The sequence below is a fragment of the Myripristis murdjan genome, chromosome 5 (genome assembly GCF_902150065.1).
Source record: "Myripristis murdjan chromosome 5, fMyrMur1.1, whole genome shotgun sequence".
NCBI lineage: Eukaryota > Metazoa > Chordata > Actinopteri > Holocentriformes > Holocentridae > Myripristis > Myripristis murdjan.
In genome coordinates this window covers 11,223,422-11,248,361 of record NC_043984.1, presented here as the reverse complement: position 1 = coordinate 11,248,361, position 24,940 = coordinate 11,223,422, and the positions used below count along the sequence as shown (strand labels likewise).

General features: G+C 40.4%; 1 protein-coding gene across 1 annotated transcript in view; it reads left to right on the top strand.

Moving 5' to 3' along the window:
- Positions 1–20,853, top strand: part of nckap1l (NCK associated protein 1 like) — a 28,783-nt gene extending 7,930 nt beyond the window's left edge. The window contains exons 9-31 of the mRNA XM_030051673.1: positions 61–217; positions 1,473–1,529; positions 1,657–1,753; positions 2,290–2,399; positions 2,717–2,849; positions 3,075–3,156; positions 3,269–3,327; positions 3,440–3,585; positions 3,983–4,115; positions 4,804–4,923; positions 5,197–5,336; positions 7,976–8,107; positions 9,221–9,439; positions 11,087–11,217; positions 12,935–13,032; positions 13,454–13,547; positions 14,923–15,005; positions 15,807–15,887; positions 16,838–16,931; positions 17,135–17,251; positions 18,057–18,166; positions 18,525–18,614; positions 19,640–20,853. Of these exons, the coding sequence (XP_029907533.1) occupies positions 61–217; positions 1,473–1,529; positions 1,657–1,753; positions 2,290–2,399; positions 2,717–2,849; positions 3,075–3,156; positions 3,269–3,327; positions 3,440–3,585; positions 3,983–4,115; positions 4,804–4,923; positions 5,197–5,336; positions 7,976–8,107; positions 9,221–9,439; positions 11,087–11,217; positions 12,935–13,032; positions 13,454–13,547; positions 14,923–15,005; positions 15,807–15,887; positions 16,838–16,931; positions 17,135–17,251; positions 18,057–18,166; positions 18,525–18,614; positions 19,640–19,756 (2,600 nt within the window). The 3' untranslated portion in view covers positions 19,757–20,853. The remainder of the gene's footprint in view (positions 1–60; positions 218–1,472; positions 1,530–1,656; positions 1,754–2,289; positions 2,400–2,716; positions 2,850–3,074; positions 3,157–3,268; positions 3,328–3,439; positions 3,586–3,982; positions 4,116–4,803; positions 4,924–5,196; positions 5,337–7,975; positions 8,108–9,220; positions 9,440–11,086; positions 11,218–12,934; positions 13,033–13,453; positions 13,548–14,922; positions 15,006–15,806; positions 15,888–16,837; positions 16,932–17,134; positions 17,252–18,056; positions 18,167–18,524; positions 18,615–19,639) is intronic.
- Positions 20,854–24,940: the final 4,087 nt, after the last annotated feature.

Below are 24,940 nucleotides of genomic sequence, written 5' to 3'. Positions count from 1 at the left end.
GTATCGGGGTATCAGCTCCATATGCTGTCACAGATTGAGTCTTTCCTGTCCTCCCTGCAGTTGGCTTCCTGCTGTGCCACAGCAGTCTGAACACCCACGCGCCCTCTCAGGACCTGTGGAAGATGGCCCTGCGGAGTGGCCTGTACCTCACCCTCACCAGAGACGAGCTTCTCAACATACACAAGGTCACTGAGGACCTCTTTGACAGCTTCAAAGGGTACGTGAGCTGCACCGTCATATCTTCAGTGTGATGAAAAAGAAATGAGGGAGCACTTTGGGTAGACACGAGGTGATACGTTGAAATTTAAGTGAGACAATGGGCAGGTCAATGTAGTTAACAAAGGAAGATTGATCTTAGATCTTGTCTAAAGGGTGGATTGCTTTCAAATCAAATAACCTTCCTCATCTTAAGATCCCTGAAATATGCAGGTTCCTGCCCAGACCTGTTTTCCTCTTATTCATTCCAAATGTAACAAAGTGGACTAAGCATCCATCAGCTATTGTACTTCAAGACACTTTGTGAGGACATGCATAGCAAAGTATACACTATAACAACTCATACAGACGATATGTTGCAGGGAAAAGCATGATATAATTATACTTGTTGTAAATTACAGATTTGTTGACCAGTTTAAAAACAGAGCATGTAAGATGGTCATCCACACATTTGGCATCTTAAGCACGGCTTAAGATGCCAAATGTGTGTGTGTGTTAAGTGTGTGTTAAGATGTGTGTTAAGATGCCAAATGTAAGACTGCTGTGGTATTTTTTAAAGTGGGCAGTGGAAATTACTTTTTAATTTTTACATTTTTACTTTTTATTTAACCAGGTAATGAAAAAAAATCTGATTTAAAATCTCATTTCCAGGGGTGACCTGGCCAAGAAAGCAGCAGAGCATGATTCCACAAAACGAATATTAACATTACAAGGAGCCAGTGGCATTGTGTTCCACGGCTCTTAATATTAGTTTCAATTCACCTACAGAAAGTTGTGTGAAGAAATAACTTTCATTTAGAGAGTCAATTTAGAACTTAACAAGTTACTTTTTGAGGCAAGGAAATAAGCAAACACATTACAACATAATAAGATTAAACTCCAATTTAACAAACATTGCAAGCAACAAATGGTACGGGGGGTTAGGACCTCAATGTTTTTGGCAGCTGGAAAGTGTACGTAAGGGAAAGAAATAAAGAAAGAAATTGGTAGAGATAGAGGGCAGAACAGTTATGATGAGTTGAGAAGAGGTGATATTATCCGGGAGGAAGCTGATGAGAGGGGCTTCTTGTAGACATCTGAAGTGCTTCTTGAAAAGAGACTACAATGGAAGATTTGAAGTGTGTTGTGCAGAGAATACATGCCGAGGCAAAGATGATAATTTGACCGATGTGTTTACTGCTGTGATGAATGAATCCAGCGCTGCTACACTCAGCTTTCATCTGTCTCTCTTTTGGTTTGTTTGCTTTTTGAGTCAGATATGGCAAGCGGATTGCGGACATCAAAGAGTGCCGAGAGTATGTCATAGCCAACAGGTGGGCCGGACAGAAAATCAAGCAATATTTACTGTTAAGTTTGTGTCATGAATATTTAATGTTGTCTATATTCACCTTGAAATGAGATCTCACAGCCAGCTGCTCATGCCATTCGTGTTATTAACAGCGGAGCCATTCACAGAGAGAGAAGGCATTTTCTGAGAGGGGCGCTGAAGGAGTTGACAAAAGTTTTGGAGGATGAGCCAGGACTACTGGGACCCAAGGTAGAGGGAAACAAGCATCACAGTGCCACTTGAAGAATTTAACCATTTTTTGTTGCCAAGTACAGGTCCAAGATGGACTTCTAGTCTCATCATCCATGAAAAACCTTGAAGGAACTTAAAGGAATACCCCAATGTTTTTGGCAAAATACCTTTTTTTCGACTTACCCAGAGTGACACAGGATGTTTGATACTATTTTCACCTCTGTATGTCCAGTGATTCATTTCCAGTGAGTAGCATTTCGTGTTAGCTTAGCGTAAAGACTTTAAGTCTATGGGAGTCATTAGCCTAGCTGTGTCAAGATGTTTGATTTGTGAGTATGAACTGAACCACTGAACGTACAGAGGTGAAAGTGGTATTGAACATCTTGTCTCAGTCTGGCTAAGTTGGAAAAAGGGGTGTTTTGCTTGAAACATCTGAGTATTCCTTTAAAAACTAGAGAAAATCCTTTCAGTAACTACGTAGGCTACATCATAGCTGAGATTCCTTCCTAACATTCTTCTTTCCTCTTTGTTTATGTGCCAATCAAATCCCGAAGGCCCTGTTTGTCTTCATGGCTCTGTCATTCTCCCGTGACGAGGTTCTGTGGCTCACCAGACACTCTGAGAATATGCCCAAAAATAAGAGCCCTGAAGACTTCGTTGACAAGTAGGTGGAGAGGAAACAAACCTCCGTTTGCCAGCAGTAAGGCTAGAAATCCCTGCAGCTGATAGTCACACTCTGTCCCTTTAATGCTCACAAATCTGGCATCTATCACTTACATTTAAGCAGCTCAGTTGACATCTGCACAGAAGAAAGAGAAACATAATCTTCTAAACTCATCTATTTGTTCTGTATTAAAGAGTATTAAAGTGTACATAGACTGTACACAACGAGATTGTACAATAGCTTAATCTATTATCCTGAAAGGGAATTAGCGCTGATTGTGTTTCTGGTGTTAATTTGCCAATGATGTGCTTTTCCAGCCAGATGGCAGAGCTGCTGTTCTACATGGAGAAACTAAGAGGTCTGATGACAAAGTACAGCCACGTATTGCAGCGCTATCATGTTCAGTACTTGGCACAGTTTGATGCCCTCGTTCTTAACGACACCATGCAGGTAATGTATGCATGTTTGCGCTGGTGAGGGTGTGTGATCTAAGAGAAAAAGTGTGTTCATGCATTAAGTGTGTTTCTCTACAACATTTCTTTAGAGGCAGACAGTTGAAAGCCGACAGTGTTTAGATTTACAGTGCCGAATGCATCATTAATTCCCAGCTCATTTACATCAGCATGACAGAAACCAAATCACAGCCACATTTTGTACTGTCCTCCTCCACTGCAGAACATGTATGTCTGTCCAGAGGAGGAGTCAGTCCTGATGAGTTCATTTGTCTCAACTCTGTCTGCACTCTCAATCAAACAGGGTAAGGTACCAACCCACATATTCTCCAGACACTGTATTTCATTGTACAATAGATTGCCCTTGTCATGTGGAGCCTATATTGTTCTCAAAACTGGATTTCTTTCTCACTATAGTGGAAAACAAAGAGGAATTTGATTTCAGGGCACTTAGACTGGACTGGTTGAGGTTACAGGTATGCAGTTTTGTTGTACAGTAGCAAATGTCACTTCACTTTAAGTTTTCAGTCTGAACATGGGTGAGAAAGTGTTATGACTGCAGATCTTTTGTTTTGTCTCCTGCCCCAGGCTTACACAAGTGTGATCAAGGCCCCTCTTCCAATAAAGGACTACACTGACATGGCAAAAGTGATGAACTTGATCCAGTTTCACACCAGGATGGTGGACAGCGTGGAAGAACTGCTGCAAGAGACCTCCGAGCTGTCCATACTCTGGTCAGCCACTTTCTTTTCTTTTCTTTTTTTTTCCATTTTTGTCCTCTCTTTTTTAAGATAAGATATAAATAGAGATATATGAACATATTTTTAACATGTTTTTAACATTTGAAATACGCATCACAACATATCAAATGCATTATGGAGGATTAAGGCACCTTGTACATCTGACAGATAAGACGTGACTGACCTGTTGGTGCTAGACAGTGTGAACCATAAAAAAAAAAAGCTACTCTACTATTTGACAACATGATAATCAAAACTGGTCATTCTGATAACTAAAGTCTCAAACAGTGTAACTAACCACTGGATAATTTATCACAGTGTCTAATAAAACTGTGACATATGAAGATAACATTGCAGTAAGATAAAATGATTCTTTTCACACGTTGTCCAGTTTTTACCATCGTGTGTTTGAGAAGATGTTCTGCCAGAGCAGTGAGGAGCTGGCCATGAAGCGTTACCTCATGGCCTTTCCTGCCACCTGCGCCCACTTCAGCCACTGTGGGCACCCGCTCTGCCCAGAAGAGGTCAGTATTGAGACATCTGTTGGCCTGGCTATTAAAAAGTGAGGAGGGAAGGCACTGCAGGTCACAGTCTGAATCAGCTTTGACTTATAACACTGTCATATCATGAGATGAATCATTTGTTTATTATTCATATAATTATGTTCATAGGGTAGCAAAAGCAGTGCAGATTCATTGTAGTACTGTGTACTAACAGATCATTAAGAGTCGGTGTGTGTTATGTTTAGTCTGTAAGGGCACCTTGAGTGATTAGGAAATGTATTATCAGTATTATTATTGTTATTGTTATTATTAATAATAATAGTGTTGTTGTCTTTTGTCAGTGCTGTATTAGTATGAATTAGTGAAGTCATTACACTTGATTATGTAAAAAGTTTGCGCATCCAGGCAGTGAGATTCAAAGTGGGATTATTTGTCTTACTAACCATGGGAATAGCAAAACAGAGATTACTAAGGAAGAAAAAAAAGATGTGGGACATCTCAATACACTGAAGGAACGGTTCCAAACTGTCAGGGAATAGCATGCTAAATTTAACTAGAGGGAGTTATGGGAGAAAACACTCTGTGTGTGTGTGTGTGTGTGTGTGTGTGTGTGTGTATGTGTGTGTGTGTGTGTGTGTGTCTGACTATTTTTGTCCATGTATATTATGTGTGAATACTCACATAAGTGTACATTTGTTTGCACGTCTAGACCGAGGCAATTGAGAAGAAGAGCCTGCGTGTGTGTGTGACCTTCCTTGAGCAGATCGCCAAGCAGACCAGCAGTGTTGTCTTGGAGATTTGTGCTGAGCAGTGCAACCTCAACGACCAGGTGACTTCTGAGTTTCAACAACAAATTGCCAAAATTCATATCCAGTTGAAATCATACCCATCACAACTGTGCCTGAAATGATCAGAAAAATGTAAAATTTTGCAGGGGATTTAAAGAGCTGTTTTTCTAGTCCTGTGATGAACAGTATCACTACATTTATATTTACTGATGGAGAGCTTGCCATGCCTCATTTTTGTCTTTTAAGATATATTTGCCAACCCCCTTCCCTTCCCTCTCTCTGCCTCCATCTCTTTCCATTTGATATCCCATCAGTTACTGCCCAAGAACAGCGCCGAGACCATCAGTGCGGCTCGACACAGAAAGCTGAAGAAGCCGGTGCCAAAGAAAGGAGAAGTCCAGAAAGAGAAACCCGGGGCCGAGAGCCTGAGAAAAGACCGGATCGTCACAACCAAGTCAGTTTTTCTCACTGCTTCCCCGATCTGTCAATATCTGTCTCTCAGATTGTTTCCTTCTCCCTGATGCTTTATGGATATGAGATTACAGTACATTAAAACCAGAGCCGGCTCTTGGGTTTTGTTGGCCTGAAACTGGATCTGTCCATGGCTCCAAATAACACCCACCACTCACATCTCAATGAATGAACTCACTCACTTGCTAACAGCAATCTATTGAACGCCATTTTTGACATTTTATCTGCTGCCAAAAATAGTGTAATCTAAGAATATTCGCCACTGCTAAAATATTAAAGATGTAAACCTAGAGGCAAATTATATTTTACTACTAGAGCTGTAGTATTATAGTGAGAGTGAAGTAACTGTGTCTTTCTTACAGTGTGGATCCATCTGTAGTCCACCCATGTCCAGTTCATGCAAAAAAGTTGTAGTCCTGGGATACACTGAAACTTGTGCAGTCAGATGAATACAGCTGTAGCTGCTAGTTTGAAGGATGTCTTGTGTGAGGCACCATTGGTCTTTAAGGCTGCAACCCCAGTCATGTATCTCACAGTGTTATAAAGGCATTATGCAGCTTCCAAGTGCACACCTTCACTCTCTAATTAGCTTTGGCATTTGTTCTCACCAAGCAACAAGTCTTGAAAAGCACAGCTACTGAGACAACCGGTTGTCTCAACCACATCATTTCACTGTGTAGCCTAGATGTCATAAAAAATGGCCAAAAACAAGACGATTTCCATCACGCTGTAACTCAGGTTAAAAAAGCAGCAAAAAGTTGGTATTTTATGTCTCTGTAAACCAATTATACGCTGAAATGTCATGTTTTCAAGTTTCGTGATGTCATATAAAACAAACAAAAAACGCTGCAAATGTCACAGTCAGCGAGGACTTTGCCTCTGTAGACAAGGGTTCAAGTCCCGTCTCAAGCAAGAGCCAATTTTTGTTTTTAGCTAGCGTCAGGTTTTCACAATGGCTAATGTTAGTCCACTTTACATTGTTGGGTTTGTTTGTTCATTTATTAATTTGTCTGAAAATCATCTGAAACATTGTTCCCCTGACCGGAACAGAATTAGTCACAAACATGTATGTTTACTCTAATGTATGACGACAATAATTAGGGTAACATCTATAAACAGTTGCCTAGGTGCACTGCTGGTCATAACGTGCCTGATGGCTTTTACTGTGCTTTTGCTGATGAGAACCGCTCAACCAAACAGCCTAACAACCAACACCACACTCTCTTGGATCCTCAGCAATACACCTGCAAACTATGTTGTCGATCGGGTGGATGGCTGTGAAGAAAATCAAACAAACAGTTTCCAACATGCAATTTCTCAGTGATCGGTCGGCTACAAAGTGATTGATTTGAAATAGTAAATCAGAAAATGGCCTAAATTATCCATGTGTTGACTCAAGTCATATTAACATCAGAAAAAAATAATCCGGCCCCTTTGAGGTCTCATTTGAACAAATGCAGCCCTCTAGCAGCCCACTTTCTTGGCACAAACAAAAACAGAAATTCACTAACACTGAAAATCAACAAATTGTAGATAGATAGATAGATAGATAAACACACTTAATGCATATGTGCATATGTGTACACATGTATTGAGAGGGGGTTCAGGGAGGCAGGGAATTGGTTTGTAGGCTGTCATTTGTCAGACAAGGTAGCCGATATTGCCCTCATAGCGACAGTGGACTGAGGCAAAAACAAAAAAACTAATGTAAATGAATTGTGTGGCTGTTTTTTGATCTGTGCGGCTCATAAATAATGTTTATTCCCAGTACCATGTCTGAGTAAACCTGCCTATTTTGATAATAGTCATAAGAAATTGGCAAAAACATGGAAAAAAGGGGGTGGATCCAGACAATACACCAGTTGAAACATATCATGTAAATAAAAACACTCTATATGTCTTTATATCAGAAGTCATGAAACTAAATCCACCACTCAGTTTATAATAATTAAAATTCACCCCTTATTTGTGTGGACATGCTGCTTTATCAGCAGCACTTGTGCAGTTCAAATTCAGTAAACCCCTGTGTGTGTACATCCTGGTGCTTTTGTGCAGATTTATGATGCATCTCCTCACACAGATTGTGTTCATTCATGCTGATAGAAATATTCTAATCCCCACTGACATTTTCAAGTGATCTCCCTCAGCCCACAGTGCATTTCATAGCTGATGGTATCAGGATGACAAAGCGTTCGTCTGCAAGGCACAATTGGTCTTAACTTCTCTCATTCTGCCATGATAACATCAGAAGTCTCAGAAGTTGAATCAGAGCCAGAATGCTAGAGGAAAAACGCCTCGCCACACTATCACTGGTGTCTTCATTGTCTTTTGGTCATATTCTGTTTTTGCCTCAGTTATAAAGCTCCTTAATCGACTCTAATCCTGGAGAGCTGTAATTCAGTTTTTCTCCTTTCTCTCCATTCTCCCACCTCTGACTCAATATGGAGATGTTTTCTACTAATCCCCAACATGTTTATGACCTTACTCATCTAAGACAAGCACTTCCACGATGCGGTCACTGTCAAAGTATTTGTTTCAAGATCCTAAAGTCTTACATCCTCTCTCTCTCTCTCCCTCTCTCTCTCTCTCTCTCTCTCTCTCTCTCTTTCTCCCTGCTCTCAGCTTGGACAAGATGCATCTGATCCTGACTGAGCTGTGCACCTCCTACAGTCTCTGCAGTGAATTTGTTGTCTTCGACCACATCATCGTTCCCACCGAATTCCTTCTTTCTCACCTGGAGACACGCGTCAGCGAGTAGGCAGTGCTAAAAAAAAAAAATAGAACAAAGAAAGAATGAAAAAAGAAAGAAAGTAAAAGAAGTCATATAACTTGGCATGCAGGATTATTAAATGGGATGAAATAAAAGTGGATGACTTCGAGTCTTATGGGATATAAAATAGTGAAAAAGTACCATCAGCCATAAATATTCTGACACAAATGCCCGTTTTCAGCCCATCAATATACTCACATATCATGGCTTTTTTTCAGGGTCTATCAGAGCAGAATTCAGCTCTGTGATGGTCCCTCAGTGTGAAATACTGGACCCCTTTAGAGGCATAGCCATCACTTTATTACCTTTTATACTGTAGGCTATCCTGCTCATCTCAGTGTCCTAAGACATGCATACATATGCAGACTCTGGGCTGAACAGGGTGTGTAGGCATGTTTACCAGCATGAAAAATCAAATCACTCAAACCATGACACGAACGAGCAGGGATGTGTTCACAAGCTGCAAACAGTGTAAAAATGTCTATCCGGGTTGTCACTCATTCATGTATTGCACTGTTTTTCCCCCGAAGACAACTGGGAAATCATTTGGAACTTCTGCTGGTGAATTTTTACATGAGCTTTTCTACACTGAATTCAGGTTTAGCATGGAATTGCTCAATGTCAGGCTATGCTGCACCCACTTATAATCTGAGCGGGGATCTATCATGTCACTCGACTGCTCTGTGTCATCTCAGTAGTTATTTAGATTAGGGTTTGGTACCCGGGCAACCTAATGTTTCTGTGTATATGCTCTGCTTAGTCTCCCTGTGTTAGCTGATGATTATCTCCCCTGTCACCCTAAAATTAGGGCCCTTGAGTGGCAGCAAACATACTGTGATTGGTCCTTCCCTGGTCACAATTGTAAATACAGTCAGAGAGACAGAGAGTGAGAGAGAGAGAGAGAGAGAGAGAGAGAGAGAGAGAGAGAGAGGGGGACCCAGAGGGAAAAATAGCGGTGAGGCTCTGGAGCAGTGAATGTGCTGACCTAATCAGAGTGGTGCCATGCCACCACGGCTCGTTTAGGCCCTGTCTGTCCAACCCGATCCACTCCAGCCCAATTATAATGTAAGTGACGTGGGTTCAATGTCTTGCTCCAGGACCATCGTGAGAATGGCCAATTACAACCAGACCACCCAGGAGATAGCACGCCCCTCAGACCTCCTGGCGAGTGTAAGGGCCTACACCACCAGCCTGCACACACTGTCAAGCTACATCAACATAGATGTCACCCGGCTGGTGAAGAGCATCCTGCTGCAGCAGACCCAGCCGCTAGACTCACAGGGAGCGCAGACCGTCACCACCCTCTACACCAACTGGTGTGTGTTTGTGTGTGTGTGTGTGTGTGTGTGTGTGGAATTTGGAATCGATAAACTCTATCTATCTATCTATCTATCTATCTATCTATCTATCTATCTATCCAGTCCAGTTGTAAATGTCTAGTAAAAGCTCATAAACTGAAATAGATATTCAAGCATTTTCTTATAAGAAAATTATTATTCATGGATAGACACAATGAGGATGCTCACACTGAAACTCAGATGCACACATGCATGTCAGTTCAGCTAAGATCCATTCAGTTTACTGTCATCATACTAATAAAGTATTATAATAGCGTAGCGAAACATCTTGTTCACCTCTCACCCCAGTGCAGTTAACATAAGTCATAAGATAAAGTGGAAGCAGTACAACTGTGCAAAGACATAACATAACTACAATCTATAAATATAGACAAATATGTAAGGGATAATCAACGGGTAGGAGTGCGTTAAACGGTGTGAAGGCATGATGTGGAGGCAAACCCCTGTGAACCTCAAGATAAGCATGAATTGATTACAAGTCAGTGACCACTTATACCATAGTCATTTGACAACAACTCAAAATAAAAGCATTCACAAATTTTTGGTGAAACTTTGCACTCAATTTGCAAAAATTCTAGTCCCTTTTACAACCGAGCCGGTTACAGTCACAGTATAAATCACAATGTGGTGAGCAAGGGTTACGGCTCCATCCTCATAACTCTTTTCAAAGTATTAAAATCAAGCTTGATTTTAGGTCAAAATTGCCTCAAAGTATGTTTGTTTCTTTTTTATCCCTCTCAATTTCTTTTCCACTGCTGGGACCCATTCGTCAAAACTGTTGCATTCTCCAAACAGATTGAAACAATTGTTAAAATCAGCCATTGGTGTGTTTTGACAGGTGTGCTTAGTGTTTAGTGTTACCATGGTCACAAGTTGGGTAGCGGATGAATTTAGAATGATGATTAAACTTGAGCCGATCTACATGTGCAATGCACAGTTTAAACACACGTGCAAAGTAAATAACATGGAATAGTCCTTAAGTGTGTTATGGCAATATAGTGTTTCTGTATAAAAATGTAGCATGTAGCACTTTAAACCAGTGACAGACTGCAGATGAAAACTTCAGCCCGACACTGTTGTGCACGGTCCCTGACAAATAAATAAGACAAACAAGGGACTCAGTAGAGACCTCTGCCAAGGTCGCAGCTGGAAGTTGCACCCTGTTGGTGCTGAGCCACACCTCATTTCGACAATGCTGCCGTCACAGGACACACCCCTTTTGGCCAACCAGTGTGGAAGATTGGTCAGTGCCGCTTTGACCCATAACCAGACTACCCGCTGTATTTTGTAGCGTTATGTGGATGTATTGAAAACTCCGGCCCTGTTTGTTTCATGAAAGTCTGTCCGGTACTTTTTGAATTATCTTGCAGATAGACTGACTGAGAGACAGATAGGGGTTATCATCACATTATCCTCTGTTGGAGGTCTCACCTAAAATAAATTAACATCAAATAAAATTAACACAGATACATACATTCACTCGATCTGTGTTTCTCTCTCTTTTGCGTCTTGTCTCTCTCTGTCACACACTCTGTCTTACTTTCTTTATGTTTCATGCACAGTAAAAGAAGCATCGAGAAGACTGACATTTCCTTTTTTTTCCAGGTACCTGGAGAGTCTCCTGCGTCAGGCCAGCAACTCCCTCATCGTCCACTGCCCCATCATGCACTGCTTTGTTAACCAGTCGACTGAGAATGAACCGGGTTTCAGAGCAGAGGAGTACTCTGACATATCAGGTCAGCCCTCAAGCTTCATCAAAGCCCTATTCCATGGAAGTGTATTTGTCTCATGGTGAAATGTGAGCAAAACACTCATCACAGCGGGAGACATGTTCACTGGTCTAACCGTAATCTAATTTCTTAGCCCTGCAAATGTACTTCTTTCAAAGAACAAACAAACAAAGAAATCTAGCAGATTGTCATGGTTTGTATAATAGAATGCAGCACGTTTCCAGCAATGTGATATCCAAGTGTTATTTGAGTGGTATTTACAAGTACGTGGGTGATATGTGCTAGGCTTCATTGTATGAGCAAGTACAGTATGTCATACTGCAGTCACCGGTGACTTGCAGAGCTTGGTATCCATAGCAACAAATTCAACTTTTTTTTTTTTTTTTTTTTTTTTTTTAATTCTGAGAGGGTCTTTGCCATGACTTTGTCCATGTTGCACATAGCTACTTCAGGTATTGTACTTAGTGTCATCAGTGTTACTGCAGTTTAATGTGCTGAAGTTTATATAATTACTATATCTATATGTCCTTGTGTCCTGAAGGTACTGTAATTATTGTAGTTTACTGTTCTGTAGTTGCTGTAGTTACTTAGCATGGTCCAAGATGTTAAGGTAATCGGGGCTGATTAGTAGGAAAAAAAAAAACACATTGCTGCAAGTTTGGACTTAACCCCATTGAAACCTGTTAAAAGACATTTCATTATTATATAAATAGTCAGACATCAACGACAAAACAATCATTCTTATGACTCATGACATGATATAATAATATACTGCTACTTGCACTGGTTTGATGCTTCATGCAGAGAGATCCTTATTGCTCAGAGCATTGTTAAGATTGTTTTTTGTGGTAGTGTGTGGTGTTTTCCTCGCACAGCATGCTATGTGTCTTATTCAAGCTCTGGTTCTGACTCTGCCTGACTAATGTAAACCTCAGTATGACTGATCATTTCCTACTCACCCCCACTCCTGTTTCTCTTCCTGTTCCACCTCTGCACTACCTTGTGGGAACAGTTAACCTCCTTAATATTATATTAGACACTGCAGTATTCATGGTACATGATACACACACACACAAACACACACACGCACACACACACAGTCACATACAGGCACACACATACATTATACCCACCCACACACACAGGTGCATGCATATGCATATGCACACATGGTACCTTGGAGACCATTACAAGTCCATAGACGCCCCCGGACTTTCATCATCACTGTCTATATTTACTCCGTAGTGAGCACATGTTCTGTGGTCCTGCTTGCCTCGCAGTGACTCACTCAATCTTCCACTACCACCTCCTATTTCAACCACACACATCCTTATCCATCTATATTCAAACTGAGGGAATTTGAGAGATACAGAAGGTCTCATTGTCTCCGCTGTCCCTTGCTGATTCAGACTAGCTCCACTGACAAGTCCAATTTCATCTGAGTGAATGTCTTCTTGTGCATTTTTATTTGTGCAGGGATCCAAGTTTCGACAGAGTGTACTGAACAAACACAGTCTACAGCCATCCAGCTCCTGTTATTGCTTTCTTTGCATTTATTAAAACATTTTGTCTAGTTTGTGCACATAACAGAGTGACAGGACTTAACGAAATTATCTCTGAATAGAAACTCAATGCCTTGTTGATCCACTATGTCCACCCAGTCATTGTCTTTGCATGTATTCATGAGATCATGTCTTAATTATACTAATCACCTTATGAACAGAGTTACAGGCCCTGGCTGAGCTAATTGGTCCATATGGTCTGAAGTTCCTGACTGAGAACCTGATGTGGCACATCACCTCTCAAGTCAGTGAGCTGAAGGTATGCAACAGGCTCATTTCGGGGATATAAGTTAGGGATTCTCAAATGTTGAGCTGCATCTAAACTTTTATAAACAGAAATGTTGAAATCGTGTTATATAACCAAGCCTACGTTGGATACACAAGAAGGTCTGCACCTCAAAGTGTGTTTTATGTTTAAAACCATTTTGTGATTTAAGTTCTATTACGTGCTCGCTAACCCACATGTAGCTACTTTTAGAGTATTTCACCTTGTAGTACAAGTGACCATTTCATGCTCCCTAATGTGGCACACTTCCCACTTTGACACCTACTTCTCAAGTGATGAGCTGTACTACTGAGGCTCCCAGCCCACAGACGGTTCTGTCATAACTCTGACTCCATTACAGCTCCCACCTGGGGGCAGTTTTAACACTTATCTCACTTCTCTTTTCTGCTGTCAGAAACTGGTGATTGAGAATATGGATGTCCTTGTGCAGATGAGAAACAACTTTGATAAGCCCGAGGAGATGGCCAATCTTAAAAGGAGACTGTCAGGTGAGAGGTGGACAGGAGAACATGTGGGCAGATAAGTAAGCCTCAGAGAGGATGTGAAAGAAGAGTGAGGAGAAAGGAATCGTTGAGAGAGGCGGAGGTGGAGACACAGGGGCGGGGGGGAGGGAGGGGTGGACGGTAACATGGGAGGTAGAAATAAAGGAGTTGGAAACTGAGGATGGATGAGAAGGGAAAACACAATAACAAGAGTTGGAAAGAGTGCTGTAAATGAATCACTCCAAGCAGAATACATGATGGTTGCAGTACTGAGGAACATACACATGCAGTTTACACCTCATCACCTTTGTGAACACTTTCAGTGTAAAGACAAGCCTCAAATTAAATTAGCATATATTTTTTTAAAGACTGATGCTGTCAAGAAAATCTGATATAGAGGTGGAGTGCTAAAAACAGCACAGCGGCAAACACCAGAAAGCTCATGCAGTAAGACAGTGCAGTCATCACATGGTTTTGCTACCATAGCATACCAGATACCTGATCTCCTCCTCTTCACTCTGGCCTACAATCACAAAATTAATTAGATCAATGCTGCTGATTGCAAAAACAGTCTCTTAGTTTAACTGCACTCGTAAAAGTAAATGATACCAGGCCATATTTATGATCCTTTGTCTTGACCACTTAGCCTAGAATGGCACTCTCATCCTCTTTAATTGAACTCTCAGTGCCAGACGTACACTGCACTGCATCATCAAGTACTTCAGCCCGATTCATAGCCAATAAACTATCAGACACTTGAAGAGAGCTTTTCATTTTCCTCTTAAGAACAAGTCCTTCCTCTTTTTGTAACTATATTTTTATTTACATTAACTTGAAAAATGACTGAGAAAAAAGAAAACAAGAAAAAGGCAGCCAGACATACATTAAGCAGAAAAACACACATTCCTTTCTTCGGTGTAAATGATGCAGAATCTTTTATATTTTTCTTTCAAAAATAGAGAGTTTCCCAAATCTGTCAAAACTTGGCAGGTTTATTTTCTGGGAAAAAGAATTAAAGGTGCACTATGCAAAGCTGGGTGTCGATTGAAGTAAGGGCCGTTTAGACTCAACTGACAAAAGACATGGAATAAGCTCTAAATTTATCAAGTCTGCCCGACAGTTTTCTTTCCACAGATGAGTCTAAAGGGTCCTCACTTCTCCACAGTTTTACATAATTCACCTTTAAAAATGTGACCTTTATAATTATTCTTTTTTGACAAAGAAGAAATTCAGAATTATATGAAATACTTTACACATTCTTCACACACTTACTCCTGAGAGCTTCCAGTAACCAATACAGCCTTGTACCAGTGGCCATGGGAGCAGCTAGGGGTTCAGGGCTGAAGCCGTAAGAAAACATCTTTTTCATGTCCTGTTGTAGGTGGAGAGAACGTGCTGAAGAGGATGACCATCATCGGGGTCATCCTGTCCTTCAGAGCAATGGCTCAGAAGGGTGTGAAAGATGTAAGGTCATGTCCAGCAAGTTAAATGACGCTGATAGATTCTTCGACATCCTCACCCTAGTGCAGCACTGATCATATGATGAGTCTGTTTCTAATACTGTAGCTGCAGCAGATACTGGGTTATTGCCTTTAAAAACTGGAGAATCCCTCCATAGAACATTAGAGCATCTTTAGATCTTAAGTTAAACATGTGCTCGAGCTTTTAATCTCTTAAAGGAATAGTCCAACGTTTTGGGCAAAGTACTCTTTTTCCAACCTACCCAGACTGAGACAAGGTGTTTGATACCACCTCTGTGCATCCAGTGGTTTGGTTCCTATGGGTAGCATTTCATGTCACATCTAGTGCTGTGATCTGTGCACCACTAAAGTTATAAGAAATTACTAATTTTTTTTTCCAAGACGTGTGTTTCAAATACATATACGATACACTGTGGAAATAAGACAGCTTTGAAGTTGCTGTAAGGTTTATTCTTTGACTTTGATGAAGCAAGGCTAACGAGTCCCATAGACTTCAAGTCTTTATGCTAAGCTAACATGAAATGCTACCAAAATAAACTGAACCACTGGATGTACAGAGGTGAAAATAGTATCAAACAGTCTGTGCAACTTGGAAAAAGGTTATTTTGCTCAAAGCGTTGGAATATTCCTTTAAAATATACAAACTGAATCAGTGGTTGCTAGCACATATCCTGTAACATAATTTAATACTTTGACAATATTTAAGATACTATGAGAGCTTTTTCCATTGCACCGTTTTTATGTATGCTCTTGGTGATACTGTGTCGTACATTCCTATATTTAGATACTGCACAAGCACTGCCCTTACCTGATGGGGCCCATTGAGAGCCTGAGGGACTTCATCCCCCATGAAGCTGACATCAAGGTAAAACGCAGCTTTCATCCCACTTGACCAGAGCTGCACTGTGAAACAGGCGCCCATCACTCAGCAAACCAGAGAGCCAGTAAAACAGTGCAGTCATCAGGGTTTCTCCATGCTCGAGCAACAGTTTGTTTTCATAAGAACATGTTAATGCGGAAGAATGCGCAGTAGACAGTGTTTCCCTTTTCATCCACAGAATTGAGGGCATAATTTTGTATTTACATTAATCAGAATGTGTATTTAGTTTTGTGATTTGGGGGGAAATGTTTGTTATTGCAGGCTAAGAATGTAGAATATTGTGTCATACATGGCAGAGTTTTATTTTTGTAATAGTAGGAGAGTGTACATGTGACAATAGTGAGTTAGTTGTAGAAAAAAAAACAGTTTCAGAATCCAACAAACAATTCCTTATCGTCTTTTGGATCAATCTCTGGAGTGTGACAGTGAAATCACCCTCCATTTCTTACGCTCGGTCTCTGGGAGAGAGGTATGACAGCCGCACCACAGCCTGGGCCTGGATAACCCCAAAGACGTCAGCAGCCCCCTCACTGCCTGTGTGAGAGTGACTCTGATCACCGCTACAGCTCTGCACTCTAAACCACATCAGTCACTCTACCCAGACAGGCCGACCATGCCTGCAACCAGAAATAGAGACAAATCAAGCAATGCATGTCATGACAGAGACATCCACCAATGATTTAGCGTCACTCTTTCGAGAAAATATGTCACTTTTATGTTGGCTTATAAACAATGCAAAGCTTAGTGACTGCAGCTCGGCGCAGCGTCATGCAGATGTGTTCTTGTGCTGTTGACTGGCATGAGGCAACAAAATGCAACATCCTTGGAACAGTTTAGATGGCCTGTTACATTTACATTGTTATACTGCTGTTTGCCTGCAGCTTTTAAACTGTGTATTTTAGCTGCATTTCCTACAATCCCCTATGAATCTGCAGGTGAGGCTGACTGTCTTTGAGTTGGCCTCTGCTGCTGGGCTGACATGTGATATAGACCCGGCCCTGGTTTCAGCCATTGCCAACATGTACTCAGGTAAATAACAGCAATGACACATAACCCTGTTTTACATCTTTTGTCACAGCTGAGGACAACAAAATATCAACTGTCAATGTGAACATCTTGTGCTTGAAACAATGGAGAGTCATTCTACTTGTTCATAGTGATATGATTTCCGATGACTCAGTCATCAGAAAGAAGTTGTGCACTTCATGATGTTATCAACCAAAAACCCACAGATAACACATCGGCCGATGAGGAGTTCAAGCTTTCTTGTTTGCTGCTTGTCTACATCGCAGTGTCTCTTCCTACCCTGGCCATGGACCCCAACTCGTTCTATAGCCGAGAGCATGGAGGTGCGCATGTGTTCATTCATTCATTTGAAGCCAGAATAAACTTCCTGTTGCTAATAATTAGTACCCAGACATTGCTCAACCAATTACTGACCACGACCTCCTGCAGCAATTACTTACAAATTGATGATAATGTGGTTAAAAAAAAGTACCTCCACCCCAGAAACTAGGCTTACTGGCATCTCTGTGTATCATACTTTCCAGCCTGAATGACGTGGCCCAGAGCAAAGTATGTCGGTTAATGAGAAACATGTTTCTGCTGAGGGACTTTTGTTTACAGATAACTCTGGCTGACGTGCATCGATACAGTTACTTTTGGCATGTGGCCCTGCTGACCCTAACTGCTTGGCTCCGAGCCTGGACCAGAGCCTTAAGAGCATCAAATAGCAGAGATTTCTATCAAAGCAGAGGGCTGCATTTGTCTCGGCTTATTTTCCTTGTCTCTGTTTTCCACTGGCATGTTTGAAAGAGTTCTACTCTGTTAACTTGAGGAAATAATATGCTTCCTGTTGAGTGTTGTGGATCATTGAGGAAATCTCTCCAATCATCAGGCCACAAAAACATTCGCTCTGCATCTACAACTATACAACATTTATTGCATCATATGGTGTTCTCTGATATATTGTTGCATAACAGTCGGGATACAGCAGCCACTTTTTTCAGTCATCATCCTTGCATCTGTTCTGTTCTGTTTGATATCAAACCCTTTCATGATTCTGAGTGATGAATTTCATTATATCATTAGCTTATTATTTCATTATTTCCTTATTTCCTCATGTCATCATGTTACTGCTTTATTATTTATCAGGCCACAACAACAACATCCACTGTTTAGCTATAGCGATAAACCAGCTGGCTGCTGCCATGTTCACTGTTCAGAAGAAGAAACCAGAGCAGCAACTCAAAGAGTTCCTCCTGGTAAGTGTCAGAAAATTCTTAAATATCTTAAATTTGGTGGAAAATATTGTACCTACATATTTTGTGTATTTTATCACCTCCTAAACACTTTTCCATGTCTTACAAAATTGCAAAATTCTTTAAATTCCCAGATATTGTGAAATTCTCTTGAATTTTGAACACGCTAAACTGATTTCTGATTTCCTCAAACAATTGAAATTTATCAGGGCACGGTGCAAATAATTGTAGAACATGTCAAATATATGTCATTATGGAAAAATGTCATCTTGTATTATGAAACTCCATTTTAGGTCAAGACAAACACTGTAAGAGCTTTGATTTTATTTAATCCATCTCTCTCTAATTTGTCATTCCACAGATGGCCTCCTCCACTCTGCTTCAGCTGGGACAGAATGTGGAAAGAGTGGATAGCAAAAACCGAGACTCCATCTGCCTGCTCCTGCACATGGTAGGATTGGTGGTGTATTACCAAAACACCATCTTTATTACTCCGTGGGTTTACATGCATTTTAAACGTTGGGTCTTAGCCAGACTAATACAATTAATCAACTTTTTCAAATGTCATAACACATGTTAATCCGGCTGAAATGGTGCCAGGTTGATTTTTTTCAGAGTCGGCCCAACAGACCTTGATAATGCGAATGGGAATCAATTTACTAAAGCTTGCAAACGCTTTAATTGGCCAACAGTTGTCCAGGGCATTCTGTGCATGTTCTGAAGGAGGTATCATGGTGGTGAATGCTAAGGCTGTGCAATTTTGGACAGAGAGGGAGACAGTATTCATGTTAATACAGCTAAAGGAGATAGAAATTCAAAATGTAGAGCATCAAATTCTCCATTTTTGTAACTCACTGGCGATCTATTGTTTTATTGCTTTGTGATGCAAAATGTCAACCGGAGGAAAGTCTTCTTATTTAACTGAAGAAGGTCCTACGCTGATGTAAGCTACTTCTGTCAGCAAATTGTTTCTTTGACTTGGTCATGTATAGTAGGACCAATTAAAGCTTATCTTTGGCCTCATCAAGCTTAAGACTTTAGTCCAGTTGAAACTGTCCATGTAAACACGCTGACTGTGAAATGTATCTACCACTTATCACCCACCTACTGTAGCCAATTACTGTTTATATTCATTTAAGGGTTTAGAAAAGGGATATTAAGTAATATGTGACTTTTATTGACCTCTACCAGCAAGCAGGACATTACATTAATATTGTGAGACCCCCATACAGCTTAATTTGGCCTGCAGTTGACACAAAAAGTAAAGGGTTTTGTGAGTTTTGAAAACCAAAAATCTAAGCACATGTTCAAATGCCGATGAAACAACCACTGATACATTATGGTCTTTCTGTGCTACAGAACAGTAAAAGTCTTAATGCAGTAAAAGTGTAAACTGCAATTATATATTACACATTTCATGAATCAATGCAGTCTTAAAATGTATCTAACATATATATATGATGATTTTTCACTCAGATTGTGGAGGAGTCTCCTTTCTTGAGCCAAGACATGTTGGAGAGCTGCTTCCCATATGTTCTGCTCCGAAATGCCTACAGAGAGGTCTTCAAGACCTTCATTATCACCATGGGCTGATGATCAAGATTTTTTTTTTTTTAATAGTTGATTTTTCTTTACTTTGTATTTTTCTTTTTTCAACTATTATTTGTCTAAAGAGGGATTCTGATCTATAGCATCTATATTTTATATTTGCACCAACACCTTATCCAGCTACACACCTTCACAGCTCACAGCTGCCCTGTACAGCTATAGTCGCTGGCATTTTGTTGGTGGTTGTTGGGGGAGCCTAACCTCTGTTATCATTATTATTATAATAAATGATGTTGAAAAAAAAAATCACATGACAGATCTTCACTTAAATTTTCCAAACTCTTGGCTCATTATGATCTGTCATTATTGTCCTCTAGACCAGGGGTCTTCAACGTTTTTCAAGCCAAGGACCCCCAAACTGATCAAGTGATGGAGCAGGGACCCTCTCCAATATATATAGTATAAAATTGTGTTTTATATTAAACTGGGCCTAGTGACATGTATAAATGTACCTTATTATTGTGCATTCAGTACTAAGCTATTCAAATAATACACAGGTTTATTTATTCACGTTTTTATTTTAAACGTGCAAGGTAAAGTGACAGCAAAAGTTAAAGTGGAAACAACAATAAGTGATGGCCTATTAGTGCCACTGCCATGAATAAACATATCTGTAACATTGCAATGTGTATTTAAAGACTTTTAAATTTGTGGGGAAAAAATAGGGGACATTTAAAAAAAAAAAATAAAAAAAAAAAAAAAATTAAAAATTGTCTAATCAACCAAAAATTGCACAACCCCCCTGCAGTACCTCCGCAGACCCCCTAGGGGTCACGGACCCCAAATTGAAGACCTCTGCTCTAGACTTTAAGCCACCGTAGTATTACTAATAACAGCTTGAGAAATTCTTATGCAACTCAGATATTTTACTGTAACATCCCTTGTCTTTACTTGTAGCAGAGTTTGGTGATTGAATTATGAATAACATCCACAACTGCCTCAACAAAAGCAGAAAAGCCGGTATGTTTTAGAAATTTGTATGTAACCATATTTCCTCTGCCTTTTTTAATTGAGTGCACTGTATGGAAAGTTGGTGTATAACATCTATTCATTTACCAGGAATAAAAATGATAATAACATGCCGCTGCCTTCCATGTTGGGTTCAATTCATCATGTATTCCCACTCTATTTAAAGTGTACTCTACTGACAGCTCCACCCTCCTAAACTCCCATCCTGCCTCCACAGATGTGATTCTACTATTCAAATGCTCTATTTTTCACATTTTCTATAATGCACTCCAATAGTGTGCAAAAGTGTGTCACTGCTAATTTCAGATGCCCTTTAATCATATTATTTTGCAGCCAGCACTGTCCTTCCCTCTTCCCTCCTCCCCTTTCATCCTGTTCTGCAGTTCTAACCCTTTGTGACCGGTTGCTACACTGGAGATATGGCTGCTCACATCCTTTTGTGTGTGTGTACGTGCATATGTGTGTGTGGGTGGGTGTGGTAGTTTGGGCCACAGTGTCCCTGGCTGAGGGACACAGCCTTCTCGCACAAGCACTAATGGTTCCCCTGCACTAAAGCCGGCTTCAGTCCCCACGACAGGCCAGACGTACCTCAGTGTACAGAGAATGAGTGCATTCATAAGGAACAAGCATAACAGCTGCTAAAGCCAGCACATTTCTAAACCACATAGTTAATGTTTATTGACCAAGCATGCAGTTATATGATAGTGTGTGGTTGTTGTGCGTGTGTGTATGCATCCTGTTTGTGCACCCTTAAGGCTATGTGCTCTTTCTATACTCATCTGTGTCAGCTGATATATGAATGTGCATGAGAGAGATAACGTACATTCAGGGCTGGACAGAGGGATTTGGGAGCCCAGGGTAATGGCAAATACAGGGCCCCTTAAATCCCAATCGTCATCTTTCTACACATACATGCACAAACACACACACACATACACACATACACACACACACACACACACACATATACATATATTTATAGACATATACATATATACATATACATAAATACATGTAACCACTTGCAGTTGAGTGTCACAATGATAACTGATAAATAAATAATAAATGACCGTTTTTACCGGGTTTTATCTTCACTATCAGTTTTTTTTTAATCTCTCAAAGGTCAAGGTCAAGGCAGGACATTCAATTTTGACATATAATAACATAAGAGCTATATACTGCATAATAAAACAGCATTAGGTACATGTCTGTCATCTCTCTCTGAATGCATTTTACAGTAATTTTGGATTTTGAGTGGTTAAATTTCAAGTTAATTTTTTTTTCAACATCCGTTATGATAACTGGACTTATGTTTTGGGCAAAATACCCTTTTTCTGACTTACCCAGCCTGAGACAGGGTGTTTGATGCCGTTTTCACCTATGTATGTCCAGTGGGTAGCATTTCCGGTTAGCTTAGCATAAAGACTTGAAGTCTATGGGAGTTGTTAGCTTGGCTCTGCCAAAGTGAAAAAAATATATATATATTTAATGCCACCAAACACCTTCAGCGGCGTGCAGATTGCTGTGATAGATAGAAGGATAAACCTTTTCAGTGGTTACATTTCCACCATCTAACTTCTCCTACTTCTGTATTTCAAATACACACCATACATTGTGTAAATAAGACAACTCTGGAGTTGCTGTAAGGGTTTACTTTTTTCTTTTTGACAGAGCTGGGCTAACAACTACCACAGACTACAAGTCTTTATGCTAAGCTTCATCTTCCTTTTCACCTTGTTCAAGTTCAAGCTTGTCATCTTGTCCATCTATGCATGCCCCTTATTCCTAACGTCAAGATCTTGCATGCAAATGAACAATTACCTTACAAGTCCACAGTGGATTGTGGCCCTGTCTCAAGACACTGAGGACACTTAATGGTGGAAACTCTGGTCCTGATATAAAGGCTCTCTGCAGACTGTGTTGGTGACGCAGATGCTCTCCTCCTGACTGGTAGAACACTGAGGACTTCAAACCTTGACTCAAACACACACACACACACACACACACACACACACGCAGAAAAGGAGTAGATGTATATGTATCAGTGAGCAAACACAGCAACACAGAACCTCATAAATACAGCACTGTATACACACACAATAATAGACACCTCTAGACAAATCTTAATGACTTAACACACACACAGAAACACACATGGTCTTTTATACATACACAAACAGACACACTCAAACCCACTGACACACACACAAACACACACACACACATACACACACACATACACACAGGGTCCTCAGCAGCGCCAAGAGCCCAATGTCATGACATCTATTTACAAAAGACAGAGACTGTTCTGTCATCATCTCAGTTTTCTGACATGCAAGACCACACTGGCACGGTAAGACCTTTCATTATTCTTGTAGTGTACTTCTGTCAGATCACATCTGCATTTACTATGTTAAAACAAATCACTTTTGAAAATCTGCCAGGTGCATCCAGCTGGACAGCCTCTGGTTGTGATGAGTCATCATCAGGTTAGAGTTACTTTTGTTTAGTCTATTGGAAGGTCAGTGATTTTAACAAGGAGGTGTCATTGACTTTCCACGGTCAACAATCGAATTAATGTTTTCCCTCTGCAACATACATGCTGCTAACCAACCACAAGACAATATGCTGTGTGCTTTGTCTTTTACCAGATTCAGCAGTCTCCATTTTCAGTTCAATTATCCTGATTACAGTAATCAAAGCTGATTGACTTTGGAGCTCAAATGTCCAAATATTGCAACATGTGTCATTCAGCTAACAGAGCAGCTGGGCTCAGGGATGTCAAAACCTCTTCAGCCCAGATTTTCCAAAGATACCACATATATCATGCTGAATTACAGGGATATGTGTATAAACAAATATAAATATGGCACAAAAAAAGTGATGCACAAGACATCTAAATTTGTCTATTTGATGTAATGGTGTAGCCATTAAACAATGATACCTTGGGTTTGAAAATTTCACTCAATGTAAGTGTGATGTAGCTTCAATGAAGAGCTGCAGCTAGCAGATATAGAATACATATTAGATGTTCTACAATATGACTCTTTATCTGGAAATTTAAAGGAAATGAGAGTTTAAGGCGTTAAGGTAAGTTGTAAGTTTTGTAAAACTGGCTGGATTATTGAGTTCAGTCAAAATTCTTATGGCTCGGGGTGAAATATCTTCATGCCGCTTGATGTGCAAAGAAAAATTATCACTCTTGGTCTCCAGCAGTATCCTGAATCACTGGGACCTCTGGTTCTCATGCAGGGACATATAACATTAAGACGAGATTTATAGTGTCAGAAGTCAGATTTCTGCTTCTGAAGTATATGGTCTGTGATTTATAGCTGACTCAGGTCACTTAGTAGACAGAGAGAGATCAGAGAGTGTATATTTGTCATCACCAGAGGGAGGCTGAGGGTGTGGGGGATGAATGGAGGCAGGCTATGTCTGTAGCTGCGATGGAGAGGGATGAAAAGGTTGGCAGTTGCCCAGAGAGAAATGAACTTGACTTGTTAGTTAATTGCAAGTGACACTAAGTGAATTGTTCTTCTGCTATTTTCCCATTGAATCTTGACATGATATCACAGTATGATTATGTTGTGTCTGCAGAGGCACTGCTGGGACTCTCTGAGAGGTATTTGGGTGAATTTATTTATTTGCTCTCTCTCTCTCTCTCTCTCTCTCTCTCTCTCTCTCTCTCTCTCTCTCTCTCTCTCTCTCTGTGACATTAAAAACCGTTGTGGTGGAAAAAACAGTTTAAAGTTACTGGGGAGAATCATATGTCGTCATGTAACTGCTCTCCTGTTTTTTTGCAATATGTGGTGCCATGTCAAAGAGCATGGGAGCAAGAGAGTCAGTCTGACCCAGCAGCCAAAGCAGGACAAGTGAGCAGGGAGATAGAGAGCAGGCAGGGGCTTTCCCAAGCCACGTTGTAACACAGCTCTCACAATGCTCTATAAAAAGACTACTAATGAATTTAGAACCTACAACTGTAAAATCGGTTAGGAGCAACTTTTATTGTCTTCTCTGATCTTGTAAGTTTGTACATTCTCCTTTTATGGCGTCTTAATCGACTGAGAACGATCCCCTTTGTAACAATCACTGACTATGACACACTCAGAGGATATTTGTTGATGTGGTATTGCCAGTAAAACATCTTTTGCTCAGTGGTTAAAGTAAATGAATATTATCTCATTGATGATCTCACCCGGT